The 25,937-nt window shown below is 43.2% G+C and overlaps 1 protein-coding gene across 5 annotated transcripts in view; it reads right to left on the reverse strand.

The window, feature by feature from the left end:
• Positions 1–25,937, reverse strand: part of rassf2a (Ras association domain family member 2a) — a 58,781-nt gene that overhangs the window by 18,730 nt on the left and 14,114 nt on the right. For 2 of the 5 annotated variants that reach the window (XR_006955582.1, XM_047015393.1), the window contains exons 2-3: positions 16,399–16,472; positions 16,134–16,209 (exon numbers count right to left, since the gene is read on the reverse strand). Coding sequence is in view for 4 of the 5 variants with exons in the window: in XM_047015393.1 (XP_046871349.1) it covers positions 16,134–16,209; positions 16,399–16,451 (129 nt within the window). In the remaining variant the exon portion in view is untranslated. Of the gene's footprint in view, positions 1–3,760; positions 5,738–6,122; positions 8,280–16,133; positions 16,216–16,398; positions 16,473–25,937 lie in introns of those variants that run through there. The other 3 variants (XM_047015394.1, XM_047015392.1, XM_047015391.1) reach the window with 3 other exon arrangements.

Here is a 25,937-nt window from a genome sequence, read left to right on the forward strand (position 1 = left end):
CAAGACAGCCCTACAACATCCAGAGCCTTAAGGAACTCCGGGCGGACCTCATCCACCCCAGGGGCCTTGCCACCGCGGAGCTTTTCAACCACCTCGGCGACCTCAGCCCCAGAAATAGAAGGGCCCCCCCCGATGTCCCCAGACTCTGCCTCCACGTCGGAAAGCGTGTTGGTGGAATTAAGGAGGTCTTCGAAGTATTCCTTCCACCGATCCAGGACGTCCCCCGTCGAGGTCAGCAGCGCACCATCCCCACCGTATACAGTGTTGACAGAGCACTGCTTCCCCCTCCTGAGCCGCCGGATGGTGGTCCAGAACCTTTTTGAAGCCGTTCGGAAGTCATTCTCCATGGCCTCGCCGAACTCCTCCCATGCCCGGGTTTTTGCCTCCGCGACCGCCAAAGCCGCGTTCCGCTTGGCCTGCCAGTACACATCAGCTGCCTCTGGAGTCCTACCAGCCAATAAAGTCCGATAGGCCTCCTTCTTCAGCTTGACGGCATCCCTCACCTCCGGAGTCCACCACCGGGTCCGAGGGTTACTGCCGCGACATGCACCGACCGCCCTGCGGCCGCAGCTCCGGTCAGCCGCTTCAACAATGGAGGCCCGGAACATGGCCCATTCGGACTCAATGTCCCTGGCCCCCCCCGAGACATGATCGAAGCTCTCCCGGAGGTGGAAGTTGAAGCTCCTTCTGACAAAGGGTTCCGCCAGACGTTCCCAGCAGACCCTCACATTACGTTTGGGCTTGCCAGGCCTGACCGGCGTCCTCCCCCACCATCGAAGCCAACTCACCACCAGGTGGTGATCAGTTGACAGCTCCGCCCCTCTCCTCACCCGAGTGTCCAAGACATGCGGCCCCAAGTCCGATGACACGACTACAAAGTCGATCATCGAACTGAGACCTCGGGTGTCCTGGTGCCAGGTGCACATATGGACACCCTTATGCTTGAACATGGTGTTCCTTATGGACAAACTGTGTCTAGCACAGAAGTCCAACAACAAAACACCACTCGGGTTCAGATCGGGGGGGCCGTTCCTCCCAATCACGCCCCTCCAGGTCTCACTGTCATTGCCCACATGAGCATTGAAGTCCCCCAGGAGGACGAGGGAATCCCCGGGAAGAGCGCTTTCCAGCACCCCCCCCAGAGACTCCAAAAAGGGTGGGTACTCTGAGCTGCCGTTTGGTGCATAAGCACAAACGACAGTGAGGACCCGTCCCCCCACCCGAAGGCGGAGGGAGGCTACCCTCTCGTCCACCGGGGTGAACCCCAATGTACAGGCGCCGAACCGAGGGGAAACCAGTATTCCCACCCCAGCTCGACGCCTCTCACCGAGGGCAACTCCAGAGTGGAAGAGAGTCCAGCCCCTCTCAAGGAGACTGGTTCCGGAGCCTATGCTGTGCGTCGAGGCGAGGCCGACTATATCTAGCCGGAAACTCTCTACCTCGCGCACCAGCTCAGGCTCCTTTCCCGCCAGCGATGTGACGTTCCACGTCCCTAAAGCTAGCTTTTGCAGCCGAGGATCGGACCGCCAAGAACCCCGCCTTCGGCCGCCGCCCGACTCACACTGCACCCGACCCCCACGTTGTCTCTTCGGGCTGTGCCCGACCAGGCCCCATGGGAAAAGGCCCGGCCACCAGGCGCTCGCCATCGAGCCCCACCCCCGGGCCTGGCTCCAGGGGGGGGCCCCGGTGACCCGCCTCCGGGCAGGGGCAACTGAGAGCCATTGTTGTGTTTCTTCATGGTTGGTTTTTTGAGCCACGGTTTGTCTGGTCTTTCACCTGGAACCTGTTTGCCTTGGGTGACCCTACCAGGGGCATGAAGCCCCCGACAACATAGCTTCCAGGATCACTAGGACACGCAAACCCCTCCACCGCGGTAAGGTCGTGACTCAAGGAGGGATTTCTGATACCGTGGCAGCAGAAATTCAACATAGAGGAAACACTGAACAGGACAGAGTAACATGGCATTAATAAAAAAAAAAAATGGACAACGTAGTTAAGGCAGCAGGCGTGTGTTGCTCAGGCGGCCGCCTTAACTGGAAAGTGCTGCCGGAAACCCTGATGAAAACTAAGTCCCAAAGAGAAGACCCATAACAGGCATTTAGTTGAACAAGTTACAATTAAACAATTTAACAACATGAACCTCAAAAAGTGCAAGGGTGTACCTGTGGAAAAAAGCAAGCAACAAAAATGTATTACACAGCAAGTACATTAGTTTTAAGTCAGTTACAATTAACCAACAAGAGCAACAAGTCTCTCAATAAGTCATTGTGATCCTGGAGGAAACATCAGGTCCAGCCAATCATTCGTAAGTACCGTTGTACTCCTAGAGGTGATGATACACGGGGCAACTTTTTGAGCAATGTTGCCGGGCGATGTTGCCGGGCGATGTTGCTTGGGCACTTTCGCATTGAGAATGGGCAACATATTTTTATCAGGATACTTTAGATCGGTCGTGGGCAACTTTTTGAGATCCTCCAATCAGAATGCTAGCCGCCGATCACGTGACCGGCTTGGAGATTTCAGAAAATTTTCTAACAAGATGGCGGCCTCTCAGCGGCAGTGGAGCGAAGAAAAGGAGCGTCAACTAATATATTTTTATGCTGGTAAGATGTCATGTGTAAACCCATCACAGAAAATGTGCTTAATTTAATGCTTAAAATAGCAATAGACGTCAAATTTAATGTGTCCAGGCTGTAATTCATACATTGAATATATAACGTTAGTTTTGATAACTGCCGTTAGCCACCGCTCCATAGACCTTCTATGGGATATATTTAATGAATTGAGAAAAGGCTCAAGACGCACTTGTTCCGGGAGTACAACGGCACTTAAGAATGCTTGGCTGGACTTGTTAGTTTCCTCCAGGATCACAATGACTCTTATTGAGTGACTTGTTGGTCTTTTAGGTTAGATACAACGAAGTTAAGTCTTGTACTCGCTGTGAAATATTTTACTGTTGATTGTTCTTCTACAGGTACAGTCCTGCACTTTTGTGGTTCATGTTGTTTAATTTGTAACTTGTATAACTGCATGCTCTTATGGGTCTTCCCTTTGGCACTTGTTTAGCTTTTCACAATGTATGCTTCATGTTTTGGCTACTTGCAATGTTTGGGACTATCTCGTTGTTATGATCAGTGACCTATGCTCTTTTGTAAGCTCTCTCTTGGAAGTCGCTTTGGATAAAAGCATCTGCTAAATGAATAAATGTAAATGTAAATATAGCTAGCTAGCTAACTTGAGGTGAATTTGCTACATAACATAGTTAGCCTACCTGAAAGTTAATTACAGTAGCTAGATACCCTGACTTGTGTTTCGGCAAGTCACTTTTAACAGTGGTTCTCAAATTGAGGCGACGGAGAAGGTACGCGAACAAAATTGGCCGTTTATTTAATTCTACCCCATACTATACATTTTTAGCAGGTTAAATGCCGTAAATACATGACATCCAATTAAAACTTAGTCAAAAGCAAACGAAAATTGCACACATTATATTACTGCTGTTCTTGACAATGTACATTTGTAAAAGTGGAGATTTAGCACTTACTAGCATGAAGAACAAGTATAAACACAGACCGTGCAGTGTATGAGAGGGGGTATGCAGAATGATGTTAAATGCCTCGGGGGTACGCCACTCTAAAACGTTTGAGAACCACTGACTTGTAATAAATGAAGGGCCGCTCATCGATAGTTTTTTTGTTTTGTTTTTAAGTTGGAGCAGTGTTTGTCTAACATCACCGTCTCTTATTGTATCCTTGTATACCTTCGCACTGTGTTTTCGCGGGAGCATGGCCTGGTTCTGAAGAGCAGTAAATCGGGGGCCGGCGCTGAAGAGGTTTACCTCCCCAAGTGGAAGTATTATTACATCCTGTCTTTTCTCCGTGATCCCTGCACCCCTGAAGAAAGTTGTGACAATTTGTCAACAGTTTTGGCTGCTCCCTCAGCATCCCAGTTCAAACAGTTCAGTTCAGCCCAAAAAGAAAAAAATGGATAAAGCTACAGAGGCCATGCAGTATGGGTGTTCTGAAAAGAAAGGCCTCCTCACATCACACTGGCTTTTTACAGTACTTAGAAAGTTGCCTAGAAAGTCTGCCAGACAACAAGGCGAAGAAGCTGAAAAGACAGATAATCGAGTTGGCTCACTCTGTCCAAGATGAGGAGTAGTATGTATAGTGATTTGATTCAACAGTAATTTAACTTATTTGCTTATTTTATATTTTGCATTTGCCAGGGTAGCTGAATTGAAAATGAAAAACAAAACATGTATTTGATTGTAAATTTGTATTTATTATCTTTTTGTATTCTGAATTTTAAACAAATGGAGCATGTATATTAGTATGTATAGTAATCTGTAATTTAACTTATTTAATAGTAATTTAACTTCTTTAATTGTGTATTTTATATTTTGCATTTGCCAGGGTGGCTGAACTGAAAATAAAAACAAACAAAATGTATTTGTTGCATTTCATTCATTATCGTCTTTTTGTATCCTGCATACTGCATTAATGAAACAGATGGGTAGAGGTTATGGAAGTGTGGAGGAAGAATAAGTATTCAAGACAAAGCGTTCTCTTGCCAGCTTACTGCTCCGTTTGTGTTGAAGTAGCTGCAGTACTGCTCTCTCACTTGTTTTGCCTGCAAAGATGAATTTCTGTCTGAGGAAGCTGCAATAGGGCGCATACATTCTGGTTCTTCCCTCCAAGCTCCTTGAATAAGTCGACCTGTTTCTGTGTCCTCCTGATCCACCAGACTGGAAGGTGTGTAGGTGTAACGGGTGAGGGATTCTGTTCTTAGGTAATTGTGAAGAACACATGCTGCCTTTGTTATTATTACAGCCTTGGAAGGCTCCAGTGCATTTGCTTGGCGAAAAACTCTGAATCTGTTTGCCAAGATTCCAAAAACATTCTCAACACAACGACGTGCACGAGAGAGCCTGTAGTTAAAGTTTCGCTTGTTGTTATCCAGTTGTGTCCTTGGGTATGGTCTCATCATCCATGGCTTCAAACCAAAAGCCTCATCCGCCACGACAACATAAGGGATAGGGGTTTGACGGCCAGGCAGGTCTTCTGGTGGTGGTATGTTCAGTGTGTTGTCTTCAAATGCCCAGCTCAGCCCACACTTGGCCCAAACTCCCCTGTCGCTAACTCTGCCATTTGTCCCTACATCAATATAAATAAATTTCAGGTCTGCATCTACTAGAGCCATGAGAACTATTGAATTAAAACCTTTGTAGTTATTGTAATGAGACCCTGAATTAGGTGGCGGAAGGATGTTGACATGCTTGCCATCTAAGGCCCCAATGCAATGCCGAAAGTTCCACCTCTCCTCAAATCTGGTAGAAATATGTTTCCACTCCTCTTCTGTGGATGGCACTTTGAGGTAATCCTGTTGTAATGCCTTGTAAAGAGTCTCACAGGTCTCGACTACTATCCTGGAAATGCTGTGCCTACTAACCCGGAATGTGTATTCCAGAGAGGAGAAGGTCTGCCCTGTGGCCAAGTACCTCAATGTTATTGCCAGTCTCTCCCCAACAGGTATTGCTTCCCTCATCACTGTGTCTTTCCTTCTTAATGATGGTTCCACCAGGCTCACCAGACTATTAAATGTGTTTGGCGCCATTCTTAACCAGTTTCTGTAACCAGGAGCATCTTCGTCAGTCAGCTCCCTCAGTAGTTGGCTGTAACACCCCCTCTTCCTCCTGAGCAGCCATCTTCTGGTCCATGTCCTTTTTTCTGTTTTGCTGAGAGGAATTAAATTGAAAGGTTACCCGATATATGCTATATATACACACACACGACATTTAAGCAAAAGAAAAGAAGAAAAGATGGTATGTATGTATTTGTAATATGAATTAATTTATGTAATAAAATGGCAAAAGTTTTGTGTTATAAGTGATGCTTACTTAAGTAAAATTATTGTTGAAGAAGCCAAGACAACAGTGACAGCTGCAAAAGTTTCAGCATCCATCTTTGTGGTGTGTCTCCATGGCAATAGATTTGCTCCTCTGATTGGCTGCTGCCAACTGTCAGTTGCCCTAATGAGTTGCCCTGTGTCTCATCTGGTTGCCCGTTGACGGCAACATTGCGCGGCAACATTGCTCAAAAAGTTCCCCCGTGTATAATCACCTTAAATGTCCGAAGTCCAAACGCGGTTGCATTGCAATGAGTATGTAGTATTGGAATATCTTGGTGAATAGTCCTGATAACGCTTGTACTCCTTTCTGTTGTTTGAGGAAACTGAGGTTAGCAGTGTCTTCTTGTTGCCGGTGATCACCGGCTGGTATTCATCTTCCTTTTGTTTTCCCTCGTTTTTTTCCCTAGTTTTTCCAGAGTCAGTAGAATTGTCTCTTTAGTGTCCTAAGTTTGTATAACTGACCTTAACTGCCTACTGTCTGTAACCTGTTTGTGTGTTTTTGACCATTACACAGGTGCATGTTCATTAACTGTTTATGGTTTACAAACAGAGGTCTCAACCTCCAATTGATCAACCTTTATCAAAAGTAGCTATGGCTAACACTCTTTTCTCCCCGTAACATTGGCATGAAATTTGTATATGATTTGTAGGAAATAATCATAAACTGAATTTAGATTCCTGACAAGAATGAATTCTGTTATCTCAACCCAAGCCTATTTCTGCGTCTCTTTAAGTTGGACATTTACATTTAGTCGCTCTAATCCAGAGCGATTTACAGTAAGTACAGGGACATTCTCCCCGAGGCAAGTAGGGTGAAGTGCCTTGCCCAAGGACACAACTTCCTTTGGCACGGCCGGGAATCAAACCAACAACCTTCTGATTAATAGCCCGACTCCCTAACCGCTCAGCCATCTAACCCACTCCAAATTTCATTATGTTCATTGAAACCAAACCATCTCATTAGGGCTGTCCCCACTTAGTGGACTAGTCGTGCTGCCGGTGTTATCTTTTTCCCCTTTGTTAATCTGCGTATTGTTAAGTTTTTTGCACACGACACATGAGCACAATTGTAGCTGTTAGCCTAAACTTTACCATACTTTGTCTACAATTGGTGTTATTAGGTAGCCTGGCTGCCAGCCCAACTTCTCCCCGCCCACAAAAAAATTACAGAACTACAGAAAACCAGAATCGGGACGGACCAATGAAATTGCCAGGGCGGGCTTTATATGATGATGGACAGATGATCAACAGTAACGTAATCAACAACGTCACAAAAGAGCGCTTGGGTTGAATTCGTTTTCAACAAACAACATATTACGTTGCTCTGATTGGTTGTAGGTCTATCCAATTGAGCGAAGAGGCATTTGTTTTACGAGTTCGGTTGAAACACGCCCCGTAGTCACAGCCCAACGGAGAGTTTTCAGACTCATATTCTGACTAGAATTATGAGTATGACAATGTCAGGCTAGTTATTAGGAAAAATGGCAAAGAAATCTGTGGTATGGAAGCATTTTATCAAAGTACCAGGTGACTCAAAACATATTGAATGCACACTCGGCCCAACGGTTTATATTCCATAGTTCGATGTCAAATAGCCTACCACGTGAAAAATGTAAATTGGCCATCGGATCATTATTTAACAGTGTGTAGCATATAGGCTAGGCATAGGATTTTTATGTTTTGAAAACAAAAGGCTATGTCTGCTTATGCTGTGCTACTGTAGGTTTAACCATCTGCATTTTATTTTGAACAGCCTAGTTTTCGATTTGAGGGACCGCATGCTTTAAACAATTATGTCGGCTTTGGATGTGCCAAGTTGTTAGATTCTTGCTACTAATCAAATAGCTAATTCTGTATATACGTGTGTATAATCAAAGACATGAAGCAAGATTGCAGGTTTATTTCCTAAATTGACGTTTACAATTTGAATAATCTAGGTTAAAGATATCGCATCCAAATCAAATGACTTTTTCTTCTCCAACAAAAAAATATTTATCTGTTGCACCGTTCCCCACCCGTCTTCTACGTAAATTTGCATGCTGCATTTTCTGGCAGTGATCAGTGCGCTCTGATGATTTGCATGTTAAACAAACCATTTTTTTTATATGTAGTACATTGTAAGAGATAATAAATAATAACCAATCAGGCATTTTTTATTTTATTGGCATTCGGTAACAACAGGACTGGTGACACAAGGCTTATTATTAGTAGCCTAACAGCAAATTTGATAGCAGCTGAATCTGGAATGTCCAGCAGCTACTCCCTTCTTACGTATGTATTTCTTTCAGATTATCTTTTAAAACAGTGAGGTAAAACATCACAAAAAATGGTTAGATGAAAAACATTGTGACATTTATAGAAAAAATCGATTAATTGATTTCTCCCCGCCCACAAAAAGTGTTTAGTCGAGTCTTGGTCGACCAAAGAAAATCTTAGTCGGGGACAACTCATATGAAATTCATAATTAAACTGGTTCATACTATTCTAGGATGACCAGAAATCCTCTTTTACCCGGACATGTTCTCTTTTCGAGACCTAAAAAATGCGTCCGTCAGGGATTCCAAAATTGTCCGGGATTTTGCCTTGTCGGATATTTGTGTTTCTCTGGGTCTTTCACAAACAATTACGCCTTTACAAGTTTTGGAAAGGGTATCTCCCTTACGTTCTACCTTCTTGCTAGAGCTCTTACTGTAGAGAGAACTGTCATTTTGCTCAGATAGTGCGGCATGCAATACACAACCAGCACCCCCCCCCCCGCCCCCCTTACTTCACTTTGTGGCAAAGAAAGAAAGTGCTGCCACTGGCCAACCAGCACCATGATTGTGGCACAGCCGCTTAAAAGGACTAGTCGTTGCTTTTGTTGTGTTTGTAGTAGACATTGGGCCTCATTCTCGAACGCAGTTAAGAAGAATTTAAGAAGGAATTTCTTCTAAATTGGATTTAGGAAAAAATTTGGCATTCATGAAAGTTCTCTCATCTGGGATTTGATCTGAACTTCAGAAGACTTTCCGAACTCGAAATAGCAGTCGTAAATCGGCCAGAGATGTCTCAAATGCGATTCCTTAAAAAAAACACAGGGATCAAAGGAATCGCATTTAAGAAAACTCTCTGTGTTTGAAGTGTTAATTAAGTTATGAAAAATCGTTGGTGATTGCGTTCACATCAACTCTACAGAATATGGCAAACTGTTTTATCATTTAACCAATGAATTCTTGATATCAAGAATTGCATTTTGGATATCAAAAATTCGAATTTTGGATATAAAGAATTACATTCTGGATATCAACAATTCGAATTCTAGATATCAAGAATTCGAATTCTAGATATCAACAATTAATTGGTTAAATTATAACACGGCTTGTTATACTTATAAAAAAGCTTAGAATTGTATTTTTGATATTAATAATTCGAATTTTGGATATCAATAATTCATTGGTTAAATGATAAAACGGCTTGCCATAACAGACGTCCTCGGATTTAAATAATTATAATAATTAACCTTCCTTAGTGTGCATACTGTTGGATCCAGTGGAGAACAATTCCACTGCTCATCTTCTTACTGGTATGTTGCACCGATGCACCTGTGCACTGGTTGCTTTTCGCTTGGACATAACTTGCGTTCCTGTTGCTGTCCTAATTGTGTCGATTCTGACTGCACACGTCACTGCTGTTGCGTGCCGTTATAAGGAGCTGTCGGGGAGTGTATGTATGCAAATTCAGGAGCACGAGGACGCGCTTTCAACTTAAGACAACTCTTCCCGGGGAGCACAGCTCAGAAAACTTCTGCTGCGTAGGAACACATTTTCAAGCGTTCGTGAATTTGGCGGATGTCTTTCTCTTACGTTGTTTTTACGGAGCCCGTAAGAAACAATTCAAAGAAACTTAAGAAAATGTTCAAGAATGAGGCATTTGAGGCATGAAGACATTTTTGGGGGGAGCGCCACATAAAAGACATTCAGCATCAGCACAAAATATGCACATTTCTTTTCCAATTAACAATGTTAATTGTGTTCAACAATAAATCTGATTGTGTGAAGTCACTTAGTATAGTCTTTTCATTAAATTCTTTATTACTCTTACTCAAGTAATTATTTGGATGACTACTTTTACTCCTACTTGAGTCATTATTATTTTAAAGTAACAATACTTTTACTTGAGTACAGTTTTTGGCTACTCTGCCCACATCAGGAGTTTGTATACCTACCTTATGGCTAATGGAGAACAAAAACGTCTCAAGAACCCATAATGTCTGCATGAAAATACATAAAATAACCTAAAATCTGCCATTCATCCAATTACTTTTAAATGTTGCATACATTTTTCTATCATGTCAATGTTCAAATGGTCCGCATACTTGAGGAATAATCCACCATTTCTGCTTGCTGCAATTTTTATTAATACTATGCATCTTCTGCCATTGGAGTCTATGGCCTCCCTTAGAACCATATGGTAATATTGGCCGTGAGACACACGCATTTCAAACAATTCACACGCTCTCACGCCAAACCTTGTATTTCTCAGGCAAAGCCAAACCAAGTAGTCCAGCTAACGTTGTTAACAGTAATGGACGAGGCGCAGGCACACGGAGTGAAGCAACATAGACGCGCGAACACCCATGAAAGCTTGTCTCGGGGCTATTTATCTTATTTTAGATACAGTATAAGTTTAGCTTGCAAATACTGATAGCGATGATAGCTAACATTAGTTTGCTAGCTGTACACCATTTCACTGGGTCTTGCAGCGCTGCTTGATTTACTAAAATTATTATGAAATGTTATGTTCTACTAGCCATTTGCCTACTTGAGCAAGTCACAGTATTTCAAAGCCTTGATAGTGTAACTAAAACGACACAGTAAATAATTCTTTTTTCAAGTAATAAGCCCCCGTTCAAGTGTTGAGCATTAAATTAGCTGCAAGGTCTGTAGAGATCTTGGAACGAAGACACTTTTGTGTTTTGCTAATGCAGAATTCTGCCAAATATAATCGGTAAAATATAAGTGTGAAATAACATGGCATTTTATTTTGTTTGAGTTTTAACTTGTCCAGTGGGGCACGTACATTTCTCTTCCACTTGCCCAACAAATAAATCCACTTGTCCCGGACAAGCAGACAAGCCTTAATGTTGAGCCCTGTGTACCCTTTTAACCATATGCCTGATTTTCAAAATTGAGGTACCATTGGATTCCCTGGATTCCCAAGTTCAATGAACTTCATGTTGTTGATTTCTGGTTATATAGCCAAAATTGGCACAGATCATCAAGCTGAACAAAAGTTGATTGAAATAATTTCGATTTGCACAACCATTTGTCCGTTACAGCCAATAAAATACGGTGGCGAAGCCATCAAACAGACAGTGAGGTAATTTCTCAGCAAATCTTTGAGAGATTAACACCAACCTTGGTATTTCGACTTGTAACCTTGTTCTTTTCCTTCAAAACAAACCAAACAACTACGGGCATGTTGGCTCAACAGATCAATCCGTTTATTTTCTTTTGTTTTTATCAGGGTAACCACATGGTTTTATATATAGTGAATATTGTACGTAGGCCTTCAAAGTAATATTACAAAAATAACTAGAGAGGGTACAATTTCTGGGGAAATTGTAGGGTGTGCTTGCTTGCTTCAGTTGCAGGTGGGTCCATTTTCCCTTCTAGTGATATTTCAACCATTTAGCCTACTCATATTGCATAATTCATTGAGAACACCCTTTGAAACAAGGAACCCCCTTTGAAACAAGGTACTGTAACGGTGCATTCACACTGCAGCGGGGCGGGCAGAGCGGGGCGTCGTCTTCCAATTCATTTTCAATGAAACCAGGCGTTGACGCTCGCGAATGGCATTGTGGGAAGGCGAGCGGGGCGTTGACGCTCGCGTAGGGCATTGTGGGAAGGCGAGCGGGGCGTCGAAAGTTGGATTTTCTCAACTTTATGTAAAAGAGGAGCATGAAAACGCTGGCGTTGGCCAATCGGGTTGGTTTCTTGTTTCTTGTAACGTAGCAACTGTTGGTAATGGTAAACATTTCTAGGTTTAACAATTTCAAGATGGAAGAGCAACTTATCGTATGTGTCTTCATACCCAGTATTGTATGATACGTCTATGTTCGATTACAGAGACTTAAACAAAACAAAAAATGATGCCTGGCGCAGGGTTGCTGAGGTTGTCGGCGTCAATGTTGTGTATTTTGTACTTTAATTCAGTTTTGTCGCATTACGTAACTTTCTTCTGTGCTAGCTGCATAGTCTAGCTAGCTCACCAGGCACACGATTGACATCCAACGTTGAAATGCTGGCTGGCAGCCACTCGCTATCCATGCAGTGAATGTGTAGTGGCAAGTCATAATCTAGCGATTGATTTGCAGAGATTTCGAGTAATATAATAAAAGGGTACACATGTCAACGTTTATGTCTGATGTATCTTTTTTGTAGATAAGATCATGTCAGATCTAGGAAGCGTATCGGATTTTTGCTTAATGTGTTTAAAAGTTGTATTTTGTCTGCACATTTGCCATGACATTATACGAACTACAACAGTGATTTAAGAGAACTACAGCTCTAAATTAATCTGTCTGACACGCCCCCGAGCGTGGTGCACTGTGGGAAGGCCAGCGGTGCAGAGCGGTAAAAAACGCTGCAGTCTGAACGCACCGTTACAACGTTGTCACTGGCAGTATTTCAGATGGAATTGTGATTCAAAGAGTACCGTCTGCTAACAAAAAAAAAAGTCCCCCAAAACGTAAATAAGTTCAATATAAATTTAGGGGCACATGGCTAATTCTAAAAGCAGTTTGCTAGAGGCAAGCTAGCTGCCGTTGCCATCCACACTCCACTGATTGTTTGAAAGCGCAGGAAATTAGAACATTTCTTTGTTAAGGGATAATTAACCAATAAGCCCCAAGAGGCCGTGGTTTGCGCTGATTTTAGAACAGGTAAAGGGAGTTGTTTGGCACGACACGAAGCGGAGTTTTCGCCAGTTTTGTTTCGCCATGAAGGGGCTTATTTCCCCGATAATGACCGGCGTTCTATACATTATCCCGCTTATTACACGGCTACTTGCCAACAAAAATAACTTAACACAGTGTGTCTTTTTACAATGTATTTGTTACCATTCGTAATGTTGATCAGCAGAGAAATAGTTCGCCAAAGAGTTGAACTTCATAGACTTTGAGCATTTTTAGGCTTCAAATCAGCTGACGTCGCTAAGCAACAGAGTACGCTGGGGTTGAAAAGTTACCAGACTACTTGCGGAGTGCTACGAAAGACGTGAATCCGAGGCAAAAAGGCCACTTCCCTTGACAGCGGTCAAATATGCATAGCAACAGTCAAATATGAGAAAATTGTTCACCGCAGACCGTTGGGAAGCCCCATTCAAGTGAATGGAGCATTCTACAGCATTAAAGAACAGCCGTGTAATTAGACATAATAAAGTTTAGCCATAGCTGTGGCATTGGAGACAGTACTGTAGCCATGGGCGTCAGCAGCATTTTGAGAGTGGGGGGGACACATTATGCGGGGGGTCTGGGGGTTTCTCCCCTAGAATTTTTTTAAAGATGTAGATGCAATTTCCCGCATTCTGGTGCATTTACCACAACTATTTACCATAGTTGTTATACATATACTGAGGGGCTGGACATAAAAATATTTTGAAAACTAAACTTCACAATAAGCAATGGGACATCTTCAACTACCTGTCACCTTTCAGCACTCACCTCAGCAACAGAGCTGTCTCCACTGCCCCTGCATGCTGCCCCTGCCTCTGACTCACTCTCAATGTCTACCACCTATATCAGGAGACATGGAGATGCATTGAGCATTCTTTCATATTGATAATAATAAGCTTAATGTAGATTTTTCATATGAAGATTTCTGAGATGTAAATCGTATTATCAGCATATAAAATTCAGAATTGGTATAGGTTTAGTAGCCTAATAATTATGTAGGCTACATTTTAAAAAACATCTCCCTAAAGCATGACTGGACAGTTCAGAAATGATCAAATTTGTGTTCAGACCTGTAGTCTTTTCCACAGATCACATCCTGAGGATGTAAGCTTTCAGAAAATGCATGGTATAGGTGGTTGAATCAGTTTCCCTAAATGGCACAGCCCAAAAAAGTATCAGCCATATAGCCTACTCCATTTACCAATACCAAATTTATTATGCATGGGCAGCATACTAATATGGAGAGATGGACGTGTCTCTTGTCTCATTAGATAACATCCTGAGGGTATAAGCTTTCAGAGGATATATGGTTTTAATGGTTGAATCAGTTTTGCCTTACAGACTAACATGTAGCAATACAATTCTGCGAATTGCCAAAATTACAAGTTGAGCAACCTTATTTAAATTGGAAGACAATGTTAGACAAACTAGACAAACTAGCATGTTAGCTAAGGTTAACTCCAGATTAGCTCAGAGTTGTTATGGCAATAAAAAAAACACCAGCAATTTCTTTTGTAGCTACTTGGAAAAAACATCCTTGTCATCTCTTTCTGCCTGAAACAGACGCCTAAATCTGAACACGGCCAAAAGCACAACATATTTCAGACCCAGATTAAGAAATCAACAAATGCTGTTCCACTTGTAAAGGGTAAATAAAGTATGGTATTGCCTAGTGCTAGATGTAGGTAAAAAGCTTGCTTATCTAGCTAGCTATAATCATAATGTTTGCAAAGGGATCTTTGTGACTTAACTAATGCTATTATAGTCAGAGAATGTCTTATAAGGGTGCTTTGGCCACTGAAGGGAAAACTGGGCAACTTTGACTTACTTTCCTCTTCCTCAAAACAACCCTCCTTATGTCCATCTCGTCTGTGGAACAGTCATGTCTTAAGTGCTACTAGCTACAAGCGCAATGCGTCGATCAAAGTGTGTGGGAGTTGAATCTTGATGCTTTTTTTCTAGAAAACGTGGAGTGGAATTATATTGCTATGAGTATTCTCCCTACTTATAAAGTGGAACGGATTTGATTGTGAAGCAATGGAAAGATCGCTGGACTAGAAGACCAGTCATGCACTAATATTTTGATTGCAAATGTGGGGGGATCCAGACAACAAGTTACATTGCCGCGACGCCCATGACTGTAGCCTACTACTACACACTGCCAGTGGGCGAGCCAGTCTGTGACTCAGAGGCTAACGTTAAAACAAGACGCAGTCTCACTCAAATTCCAAGTTTTACAAAAATCACAAAAATATGCTGACCCGCTAGCTGTCTTCACAATCGCCATATCTTTAAAACACTGCTCTCCATTTGGATGTAGAATTGACCCAGGTACGTAATTAAGAAAATACTCATTAGACGCAGATCGACAACACTGTTGTCCACGACACGAGTGTCATCATTCATTGACAACACTGTTGTTGATGCCGCAATCGTCAATGGAGGCTGACGGGGCTCTCACGTAGGAAACAAATCAAAGTTTTTACAGCAACCTACATTAAAATCTCACCACCTGGCTGTCTTCACAATAGTCATATTGTCATAAAATGTCCCTCTTTCTGTTTTTTCGTGTAAAATTGAACTATAAAATTAGCTACTAAAAATACTATTATGACGCTTCCTAGCATGGCTGCCGCCTAAAAGACTAGGCGGTCTCACGGGCGACCCGCACTCGCTCAAATTACAAAGACTTTGACGACCTAAATCAAACATCCGAGATTGCAGTTCCACTTGAAATCGCTTTCTCAACAAAGCCAAATGGTTGGGATTTTTTTGGGTGGTATTTTTCACTCGTAATCCAAGCTCCATTTTGCGTGCTAGAACGTCTCTATCACGTTGTATCCATGCGTCGTTGCTAACGTGTGTTGACGTGGTGACGTAGCTAGCACAGATTACCCTTCGTCGACTAAAGGCACTTTTGACTCCACAAAAACGTTGTAACCTCCTAAACTGTGCAACGGAACGTAAATCCAAATACAAGCAACTCAATCGCGACCAAGACAAACATTTTGACACAGGCATTGTGTATGTAGTCCAAATATTGACAAAGTTTTAGGGGAGCAAAAAGAATAATAATAATAATATATATGTGAGATAACAATGGTTGTGCTTGCCGAAGGCAAAGCACACCCAATAATAATAAGAATACTAACAAAAACAATAGGTTTCCTCCTACCGGAGGAACCCTAATAAGAATACTAACAAAAACAATAGGTTCCCTCCTGACGGAGGAATCCTAATAAGGAGACTGCAGTTAAGACAGCACCTCTCACACACACACACACACCTCTCTGTGTCTCAGTTGCAAATTCTGGCCTTCGTAGTAGAGGTTGTAAGTTTTGAGATGGGTGAGAAGAGTTGCCCTGGTGACAAAAAAGGGAAAAAGTTATATTTACGGATATATCTGGTCTTGCTAACCTTAACCCTGCTTCAACAATGCGTTACCAAGATTAGATCAATGCAGTTACTCATTTAATTTCATGCACACAAATGCAGATAATAGGGGAATAATTTTGTATTCCAGTGTCTGTGTGGTTGTGTACAGTCCTTACTTGCTGATGAACTTGTTCTCTCCCACCCGAACCCCGTTTTGTGTGTCATCCATCCTTAGTTAGCATGAGTAAAGCTGAAAGACAAAGACAGAAAGAAAGAGGAGTCATTGGGTGTGCTTTGCCTTCGGCACAGGCACAGCCATTGTTATCTCACATATGTATTTATTAGGGTTCCTCCGGTAAGAGGGAACCTATTGTTTTTGTTAGTATTCCTATTATTATTATATTTCTCCGCTAAATGGCCCAACAGCTCAAAAAGTCCTGGCCCTGATTTTTTCCAATTTGGCCCAATGATACAACAGGTAACTCATTACTCCCAGACGGCTAGTGACCCATGTGCGCCCATAGGTGGCGCTATAAAACACGCCCAAAGTCTACGTGATTTCCCCAGCGCCCCGTTACTCCAAAATGCCTGAAAATTGTTATACATGCCTTATTTCTCATGGGAAACAAAAAAGCCTCAAGGACCCATAAAGTCCGCCATGATAGATTTTGCTGTACTGTCCAAATTTGGTACAACCTTCAAAACCCTTCTACTCATAAACCATAGACCCAATCGACTTGAAATTTGTTCCAGATGTGTAGAATACATGTCTTTACATAGGGTGACATGGAATAAGAAATGCAATACAAAATGGCTGAAAGAAGTGTATTTATGTAAATGTCCACATTGCCTCAATATCTTTGTGTTAATAAATCAATATAATTTTGACTGATTGTTAGGGTAATAGGGTTCAAGACGACATCACTCTGAAGTACCATAAACAATTTCACCTTGGTATGTCAATATATGATTGAATTCAAGTGAATTGCTCCACAGCGTGCGCGCTCCAAATTCTCACAGACTCATCCTGCCCCTTGAAAATAATTTATATTCGTAACGGCTAGCTGCGATTGGAAGCAAAATGAAACAGGAGCTAAAGACCAAGGGTGGGGGCTTGGTCAGCACACCATTTCCAGAAAGGATGTGTGTGCGTCTCGCCAAGCTCGCGCGTGTCTCAAGTAGGGTGACCACCTGTCCCGCTTTGCGTTGTGTCGCACAGCATTTTCACCCCTTGTTCCGCACGTCATATATTGAAAATGCTGTGCTATACAGCGCAAAGAGGAACAGGTGGTCAACCTACTGACACACGCGCGAGCTTGGCGAGACGCACACACATCCTTTCTGGAAATGGTGTGCTGAACAAGCCCCACCCTCACCCTCATTTCGCTTCCAATTGCAGCTCGCCGTTACAAATATAAATTCTTTTTCGGCGGCCATTGTTGTTTTCAAGTGGAATTGCCTTATAGCCATGCTGGAGGCAGCCACGTTCGGTAAGTCCTATTTTTACACATTTTAAGCTAGAATCAATGATTGGGTTCGTGAAAGTACACTACTCTTGAATTATGGTGATGGTTTGAGCACTTTGAGACCTTTAGATCGTGAGTTTGAAGTGACGGAAAACCGAACTCGAAAAGTAGCTAGCTTTTCTCTTTGTGTAATTAGTGATTCATGTAGCATCTCGGCGAATTCCTCAAAAAGGTAGAGGATGGCAGCTTTTAGGAGAACAAGCGATTCCCCACAGACCTGTCGGCTCAGAATTTTGATTTGGGTCGAGAAAGTCTTTGTAATAAGTCTATGCGCCAGGGAGACCGCATAGGCTCAGGCGGCAGCCATGTTTTGGTCGCGTCATGTTCGTAAGTTCACCATTTCACAGTTCGGTCGACACCAAAAACGTGTTTGTTACCAAACCTTGAGAAGGGAAGCCTTTAGGAGATGTAGGAATTGTGCTTTTAGCCAGATGCTCCGATTATTTTTGCGATTTGTGGAAAACTTGCAAGTGGAGTGAGACTGCGTCCCGGGGGTACATTGTTTTGACAAAGCCTCAGTGACAGACTCGGCTCGCTCACTCACTGGCAGTGTGTAAACGATATCGTAATTCACTAAATTCTAGTCCTAAAACGTCAGGGAGGGCTGCTTTTTGTAGACAAGAGTCTACTGAAGATAGCCAGTATATAGGATCTTTCAAAACAAGCCTATTTTATTTGTCATTTTCCTGAGACCTACGTTAGCCAGGCTAGCTGGTCTTTGGTCAGATGTGTATATTGACCAGTTTAGAGCTAAATACTCTTGCCAGAGCCTGGAATCGAGCCAAATGTTTTGAGTGACTTTGCAAGGCCGGGTCTCCATCAGTTCAACACATTTGGATTTAAGTTCAAGTAATGCCATTGCATTTCACAGTCAAAACTGTAGTTTATTTCAAGTGTCGATGTAAAAAGCTTCATTTTTCACAACTGACATGGATCTTTTCTTCACTTTTACAGGTCTGGAGGGTCATGCAGAGGCCTGCTCAACAAAAAATACGGAGTTTAACAGAGGATGCCCCGCAGCCTTCACCCCCACCAGTTTGCCTACAGAGCGAACAGATCCACAGGAGACGCAGTGGCGGCAGCACTCCATGCCGCTCTGTCACACCTGGAGCAGCAGGGGAGCTATGTGCGAATGCTCTTTGTGGATTACAGCTCTGCTTTCAACACCATCCTCCCACACAAGCTAGTGATTAAGCTGGAGGACCTCGGGCTCCCTTATACCACATGCAGGTGGATCAGCGGCTTCCTCTCTGGCCGCAGACAGTCAGAGTGGGCCATCACACATCCACAGCCCTTAGCCTCAGCACTGGCTCCCCCCGGGGCTGTGTGCTCAGTCCCCTGCTCTACTTCCTCTACACACACGACTGCACCACTGTCCATCACAGTAACACCATTTTAAAGTTTGCAGATGACACCACAGTGTCGGGGTTTATCTCTGGGGGGGATGAGCCCACCTACAGAGAAGAAGTGGAGCGGCTGTCGAATTGGAGCACGGCCAACAACCTTCTCCTTAACACTGCAAAGACATCATAACTCATAATAGACTACAGGAGAAAGAAGACTGAGATCACACCATTGACCATCAGCCGGATCAGTGTGGAGAGGGTGGCAGACTTTCGCTTCCTGGGGGTCCACATACAGGACAGCCTATCCTGGAGTGTGGACACCTCTGAGCTGCTGAAAAAGGCCCAGCAGAGACTGTCCTTCCTGAGAATACTCAGGAATTGAGGAGTAACATCACACAAAGACTGCTGGTGTTCTTTTACCAAGCCTCCATTGAAAGTATACTCACATACTGCATAGGCATTTGGTATACCAGCTGTACAGTGGCTCAGAGGAAAATGCTCCAGAGGGTCATCAACACCGCTCAAAAGATTGTTGGCTGCCCTCTCCCCGCACTGGGAGACCTACACAGATCCCGTTGTCTCAAAAGAGCCCAGAACATCATAAGACACTTCACATCCTGGGCACTCCCTGTTTGAAATGTTGCCGTCGGGCAGCTGGTACAGATCAATCAAGGTAAGGACAAACAGACTCAAACACAGTTTTTATCCAACTGCAATAACCACTGTCAATGCTGCCAAAAAATAATGTGCACAATGTCATGTTTTATGTGATGACTGTGGATGAATGACATGGGTGTGTTGTTTATGGTACTGTCTCAGGTATATTTATTCTGATTTATTAGTTATTGTTGTTTATTTTAGTAATTTTAGTAAATTTAGTAATTTTATCCTTTTATTGATTTTTAGGCCAATGAATGTTGCACTGACTGGAAGCACTTTAATTTCGTTGTACCTGTGACAATGACAGATCTATCTATCAGGATGCAACAGAGGATGCTGTGAGCAACACAGACCCCTTGCTGGACTACCCCTCTCTAGCTGGACAGCTTCTCTTCAGCCCTGACCCCAGGATGGCTTCATCCAGCTGGACTGCTCTGCCTGCCTGCAGGCTCTGCTTGCCACTGCCTGCCAGCCCTCCTGAGACAGACAGTACAATACAAAATGGCTGAAAGGGGTGTATTTATGTAAATGTCCACATTGCCTCAAATCTTTGTGATACTGATTATTTATTTAGTTAAACAGGTGTCCAGGTACTCCACAGTATGACTAGCTGTATAGTCAAAATAGTAACGGTAATGTTTCATTCTGATGGGATTCCTACACAATAGCTAAATCTGGTTCTTTTTTCATTTAACTGGCAAGTTATCCTTTTACATGGTAGTTGCTATGGCTCAGGGGTATTGACAATTGCGGTGGACATTTGAGAATGAATACACCCAAAGCTGCTAGAATGTAGTAAGTATTTATTGAATATAGCTTTTTGCAGAAAGGACCTGACACACACAGCGTACATTGGGTAGTCTGTCGGCATCTGATGAAACATTCTCCAGAGACAGGCTTTTTATACATGGAGATACAGCTGTAGCCACCTGCACACATCAGTGTCTTGTTCATATTATTAGCACAAAGTTTCAAAACACAAGGCTACAGTTTTCTCAGAAACCTTCTAGAAAGTCACTAAATTATATATATTCACTACAACAGCTTGATTGATGGAAAGATTAACATTTCTTGTTTAGAACAGACAATAAGTCAGTCTTTTAAAAGGTATGCAATTTACTTAAATGTTTAGTTTAATTGTTTATTTTATAGTTAATATAAAGGTGAATTGCCTTTCGTAATTAACAACTATAAAAGTCATGATTTGCTTGCTCTATAGAAAGTCAACACAATTGATCGTTGGTTTCACTTGTTGCTTGTCTACCCTTTTGGTTTGCCATTTACTATGTAGGGTACTGTTGGTATTATAGGCTTGTGTGCTGTCAGTTATGTGTTTACTGCCTTTTTTCTTACTGTGCTGCCAAATGCCAAAGAAAAATGTAATGTATGCATTTGATGAATATAACGTTTTGTTGTTTTACTATGTCTGGCCATTAAATCCAAAGACATAATAAAGAATGTCTATGATTAAATCATTAAGTGACCTAAAAACAGGTGTGAAGCCTGGTCATTTCCGGTTATTTTCTGCCACGAGGTACGAAGGCAAACAAGCATCTAAGAGAAGCAACTACTAAATCAAAGTAAGTCATCACAAATTATGCATACAACTTAAATATATTATATATATATATATATATAGTTAACTGTGAATGAGTTTGTTAGGCTACTAGCGTAAAGTTAAGTTTGGTAATAATTTCAGTAGACCCTAACCGTTGTTTGGCCAAACGAGAACTGAACGTTAAGAGCTAGCCTAGCCTAGCTGTTGTTAGGTTCAGTTTTCCGCAAGATGATACAATCTCAACGTTTCATATGTTAAAGATATAATTGAAAGAGGCACATAGTAGTACTATACAAATTTATTCGAAGGGTAGTGAGTTAGGTAGTCTGCGTTAGTCATTAAACTGAGTAGGATACCTGTTTAGTAGGCTTTGAATACACATGTGCCATCGAAACCCAGAAACCACAGAGCCCCCCGATATATCAAACCCCAATTTACCCCCTGATTGTAACTTGTCTCATAGAGTTATTTCCGTGATTCAGACTGTAGCCTGTTGCAACATTTCTTAAACGGTCTTAACAGCAGAGGTATTGTAGTCGAAAGGGAATGGGTCTCAATTGTTTCGTTACCCGGGCTTGCATGATTAAGTTAATGACTCGTGTATAGCGTTAGCTAGCTTGTAGCCGTGGAGTGCATTTCATTAACACAGTGAATGAACTAGTTAGTACTCTTTAACCAACACGGTTGAATATAGTAGGTTTAGTTTGATTTGTTGCCAACGTGGGACAACTGCACAAGACTTCTCAGACATCACTCATGGTTCCCAACAGTTGGTGTGTAGCAGAGGGGATAGAGAGACTGACTAACGCTCATGAGTTCAAATCCCCATTCAGCCTATTGTTGTTGGCCAAACATGAAATTGTTTTGCTTCTACATTTTTATAATATTTTGCCATTTTGAGGAGGAACCCGCATCGCTGCTTGCAGCTATATTAATTGTTTATTTTTGCGCCCCTAAGGCTCAGTCAATATTTGGACTACATAGGCAACGTCGATGTCAAAAGGTTCGTCTTGGTCACGATTGCGTTGGTTCCATTGGGATTTATGTTCCGTTGCATGGTTTAGGTTTTAATTAAGTTTTTGTGGCAAAAGTGAAGCTAATGGTGGATAATTTGCTAGCCACAGTCACTGACGCTACTGACGTCACTAATGCAGACATCCCAACTGGCAGAGACTCATTTCCGGGAGGTGCAATCCGCACGCATGATGTACTCCCTCAACCAACTCGTACACCACCCCCCCCCCCCCCCCCCCCCCCCCCCGGGACGCGCGATATGCACTTGTCTCGCGCTCGCTCTAAATACAAAATCCCCGAAATCCGGGAGATTGTATAGCATTTGCGGGTGTCCAGGAGCCGCTATTGAAATGCGGGAGACTTCCGGAACTTCCGGGAGACTTGGAATATCTGCTAATGTCACGAAATATTGCGTGGCTACCTTTAGCAGAACATTAGTTAAGCAGCTCGTTAACTTCTGGGAGATAGCTAGGCTAACTGTTTTACTGCAAGGCAGCTGCAGAAACGCCACAAGCAAAGAGGCCAGGGGGATAACTATTTACTCATTTTACTTTGTGAAATGAAACACAATTGTGAAGTGTAATGTACAATATAGGGCTGCACGATTAATCGAATTTTAATCACGATTTCGGCTTCCCACGATCAAATTCATGTGATCGAGCGATATAAAAAATGCGTCATTCCGTTAATAGAACGCTCCGTATCAAAGGTATTTTTTGCAAAGCCAATCTAGCGCTCCGTTAACCAATAGGTGCGTTCGACATCGGCTGCGGCTGCATGAAATGACCAGCAAGAGTTGCCACTTGCAATCGGGGAGGAGTTATAAACGGCACTGCAAAGTCTAAAATGTTTTCATTTTATGTATTGGGCTATGATAAACTCTTTCTCCAATCTGCAGGCTGCAGCCGGCTGCGGCGCTGCATGGAGTCGAATACACCTAATGTCTGATCACGAGATGTTCCTTGCACCACGCAGCTTAGTTTCTAGATGTAGACCAGAGGTCGCCAACCTGTCGATCGCGATCGACGTGTCGACCTCGGAGACTTTCCCTGTCGATCTCCAAAATAATTTCAGAAATACTGATCTCCGACTAATTCATGAACGCGGAGGATTCTTGAACTGAACGCGCGTTCTCTTGTACCTGGATTTGCATATTGGCCTGTGCGTGTTGCAAAGCAATTCACCGACAGAATAAATGGGCGTTTTTTCCCGAAGACGACCTTTGAGAGACCTGCTATCCCAGGATACCTGTGGGCGTGGTTGCCGTTGGTTTGTTTATTTACCCGGCCGTGTTGTCCACATAGTGTTAGCAAGCATGGCAGAGGCACCACGAAAGAGGGCGAAAAACTACAGTTTCCATCATGAATGGGAGGAGGAATTCATCTTTACCTTGGTAAAAGACAAGAGTGTGTGTATGTTGTGCCACCAGCCACAGGCACTGTCTAAGCGAGGGAATTTGGAGCGGCACCACAACACTAACCATCCGAAATTCAAAGACTGCTATCCACCAAAGAGCGCAATCCGCGCCAAAAAAGTTCAGGAGCTGAAAGTGGAGTTGAAGGCTCAACAGTCGCTTTTCTCACAACCTACGTCTCAAAGTAAGGCTGCAACTGAGGCGTCATTTCGTATTAGCCACATTTTGGCTAAACACAAGAGACCTTTTACAGATGGGGATTTGTTTAAGGAACTATTGACCGTCACCGCAGAGACTGTTTGCAGCACCTTCAAAAACAAAGAGGACATAAAAGCTGCATTCCGTGCTGTGCCTCTTGGTCCTACAACAGTGACACGAAGGATCGAGTTACTGTCGGATAACGTTGGTCAACAGGTGTTGGAGGACTTGTCACTCTGTGAATATTTTTCACTGCAGTTTGATGTATCGCTGGATGTAATGGACACGGCTCAGCTTGTTGTATTTGTCAGAATGGCTTTCCAGGACTTTACAACAAAGGAGGACTTCCTCACTCTTCTCCAATTAAAAGAGAGAACGAGAGGTGAGGACATTTACAACGTTTTTAAAAGCTATGTCCGTGAAAAGAACATCCCCATTCAGAAACTGGTGGCAATCACTACCGATGGGGCACCGGCAATGTGCGGTGTGCACGCTGGTTTTATAGCACTGTGCCGTAATGATCCGGATTTCCCCGACTTCATGAAGTATCACTGTGTGATTCATCAGCAAGCCTTGGCTGGGAAAGTTGTGGACTTTTCTCATGTCATGTCACTGGTGGTCAAAGTGGTAAACTCGATTTGAGCAAAAGCGCTTCAGCATCGCTTATTCAAGGCGTTATTGGATGAGCTCGATTCGGCGTATGGAGACCTGCTTCTGCATGCTGATGTCAGGTGGTTGAGTCGCGGAAAAGTGCTGCAGCGATTTGTTGACTTGCTGCCTGAGATTAAGACGTTTCTGTCGAAAAGGAACGAGGAGCACGAGGAACTTTCAACGGATGCGTGGCTACTGGACCTGGGGTTTCTGACGGACCTAACCGGAAAACTGAACTCGCTCAACCACGAACTCCAGGGAAAAGACCGGCACCTCCTCCACATGATCAGCGCAGTGAATGCGTTCAAGGCCAAACTCTGTGTCTGGACCACGAATCTGAGGAAAGGGACGCTGACACACTTTACAAACCTGGAAAAAATGTCACAGTCCATCAAAGACTCTTCTGACTTTCACCCTGAGCAGTACTGTGTGCACCTGGACAAACTGGCAGCGGAGTTCAGTCGACGTTTTGGTGAGTTAGAAATCATGAAGGATATTGCTGCATTTCTTTCAAACCCATTCCTGCCTATTAATACAGAGGAGGTTGCAGACCAATTCGAGAAAGCATTTGCTTTGCCAAGTGGAGTGGACATGGAGATGCTTGATTTGCAAAATGACATTGAGCTGAAAGCCAGGTCAAGGGACAGTGACTTTTGGGGACTTGTCAGCCGAGAGAAGTTTCCTCTCCTCAGTGCATGTGCACTAAAAGTGAGTGCCTACTTTGGATCGACCTACCTCTGTGAAATGGCATTTTCACAGATGAAAATCACCAAATCCAAGTACAGGAGCCGGCTTACTGACAGACACCTCACAGACTGCCTCAGACTGGCTGTCTCTGCTTATGAGCCAAACTACAAGGCACTCACAGACAGTGTTCAGTCACAGCCATCACACTGACTTGTCACATGAGAAATTTGTCAGTGTTGTGTTGTAACTTCAGTTTATAAATAAAACCGTTCATATCCAGCCTGCTCATTGCAAAAGTGTTTTTTCTTGTTCATATTGTTCACAAAGTGTTTGATTTCATTCAATTACAATAAGGCCAAATATAAAGTTAAGTTGTAAGTTCAGTCTGGAGTCTGTTCTGTCTCTCAACGCCTCAATAGGTAGATCTTCGGGTCACCAAGGCAAAGGTCGGTGATCTTTGGCCTAAAAAGGTTGGTGACCACTGATGTAGACGGTTACAGAGGACAGAGGCCCCGTCCACACCAGCCAGAGTACATTTAGAAACGCATACACATGTACTCTGAAAACTGAGCTTTTCAAATTTGCACCCCTAGCCAGAGACATTTGAAAACGCCGGGTTCGCATAGTAGTGTGGACGGGGTCCACGGAGCTTTTCAGATAC

Source organism: Hypomesus transpacificus, unplaced genomic scaffold (genome assembly GCF_021917145.1).
Source record: "Hypomesus transpacificus isolate Combined female unplaced genomic scaffold, fHypTra1 scaffold_30, whole genome shotgun sequence".
NCBI classification, from domain to species: domain Eukaryota; kingdom Metazoa; phylum Chordata; class Actinopteri; order Osmeriformes; family Osmeridae; genus Hypomesus; species Hypomesus transpacificus.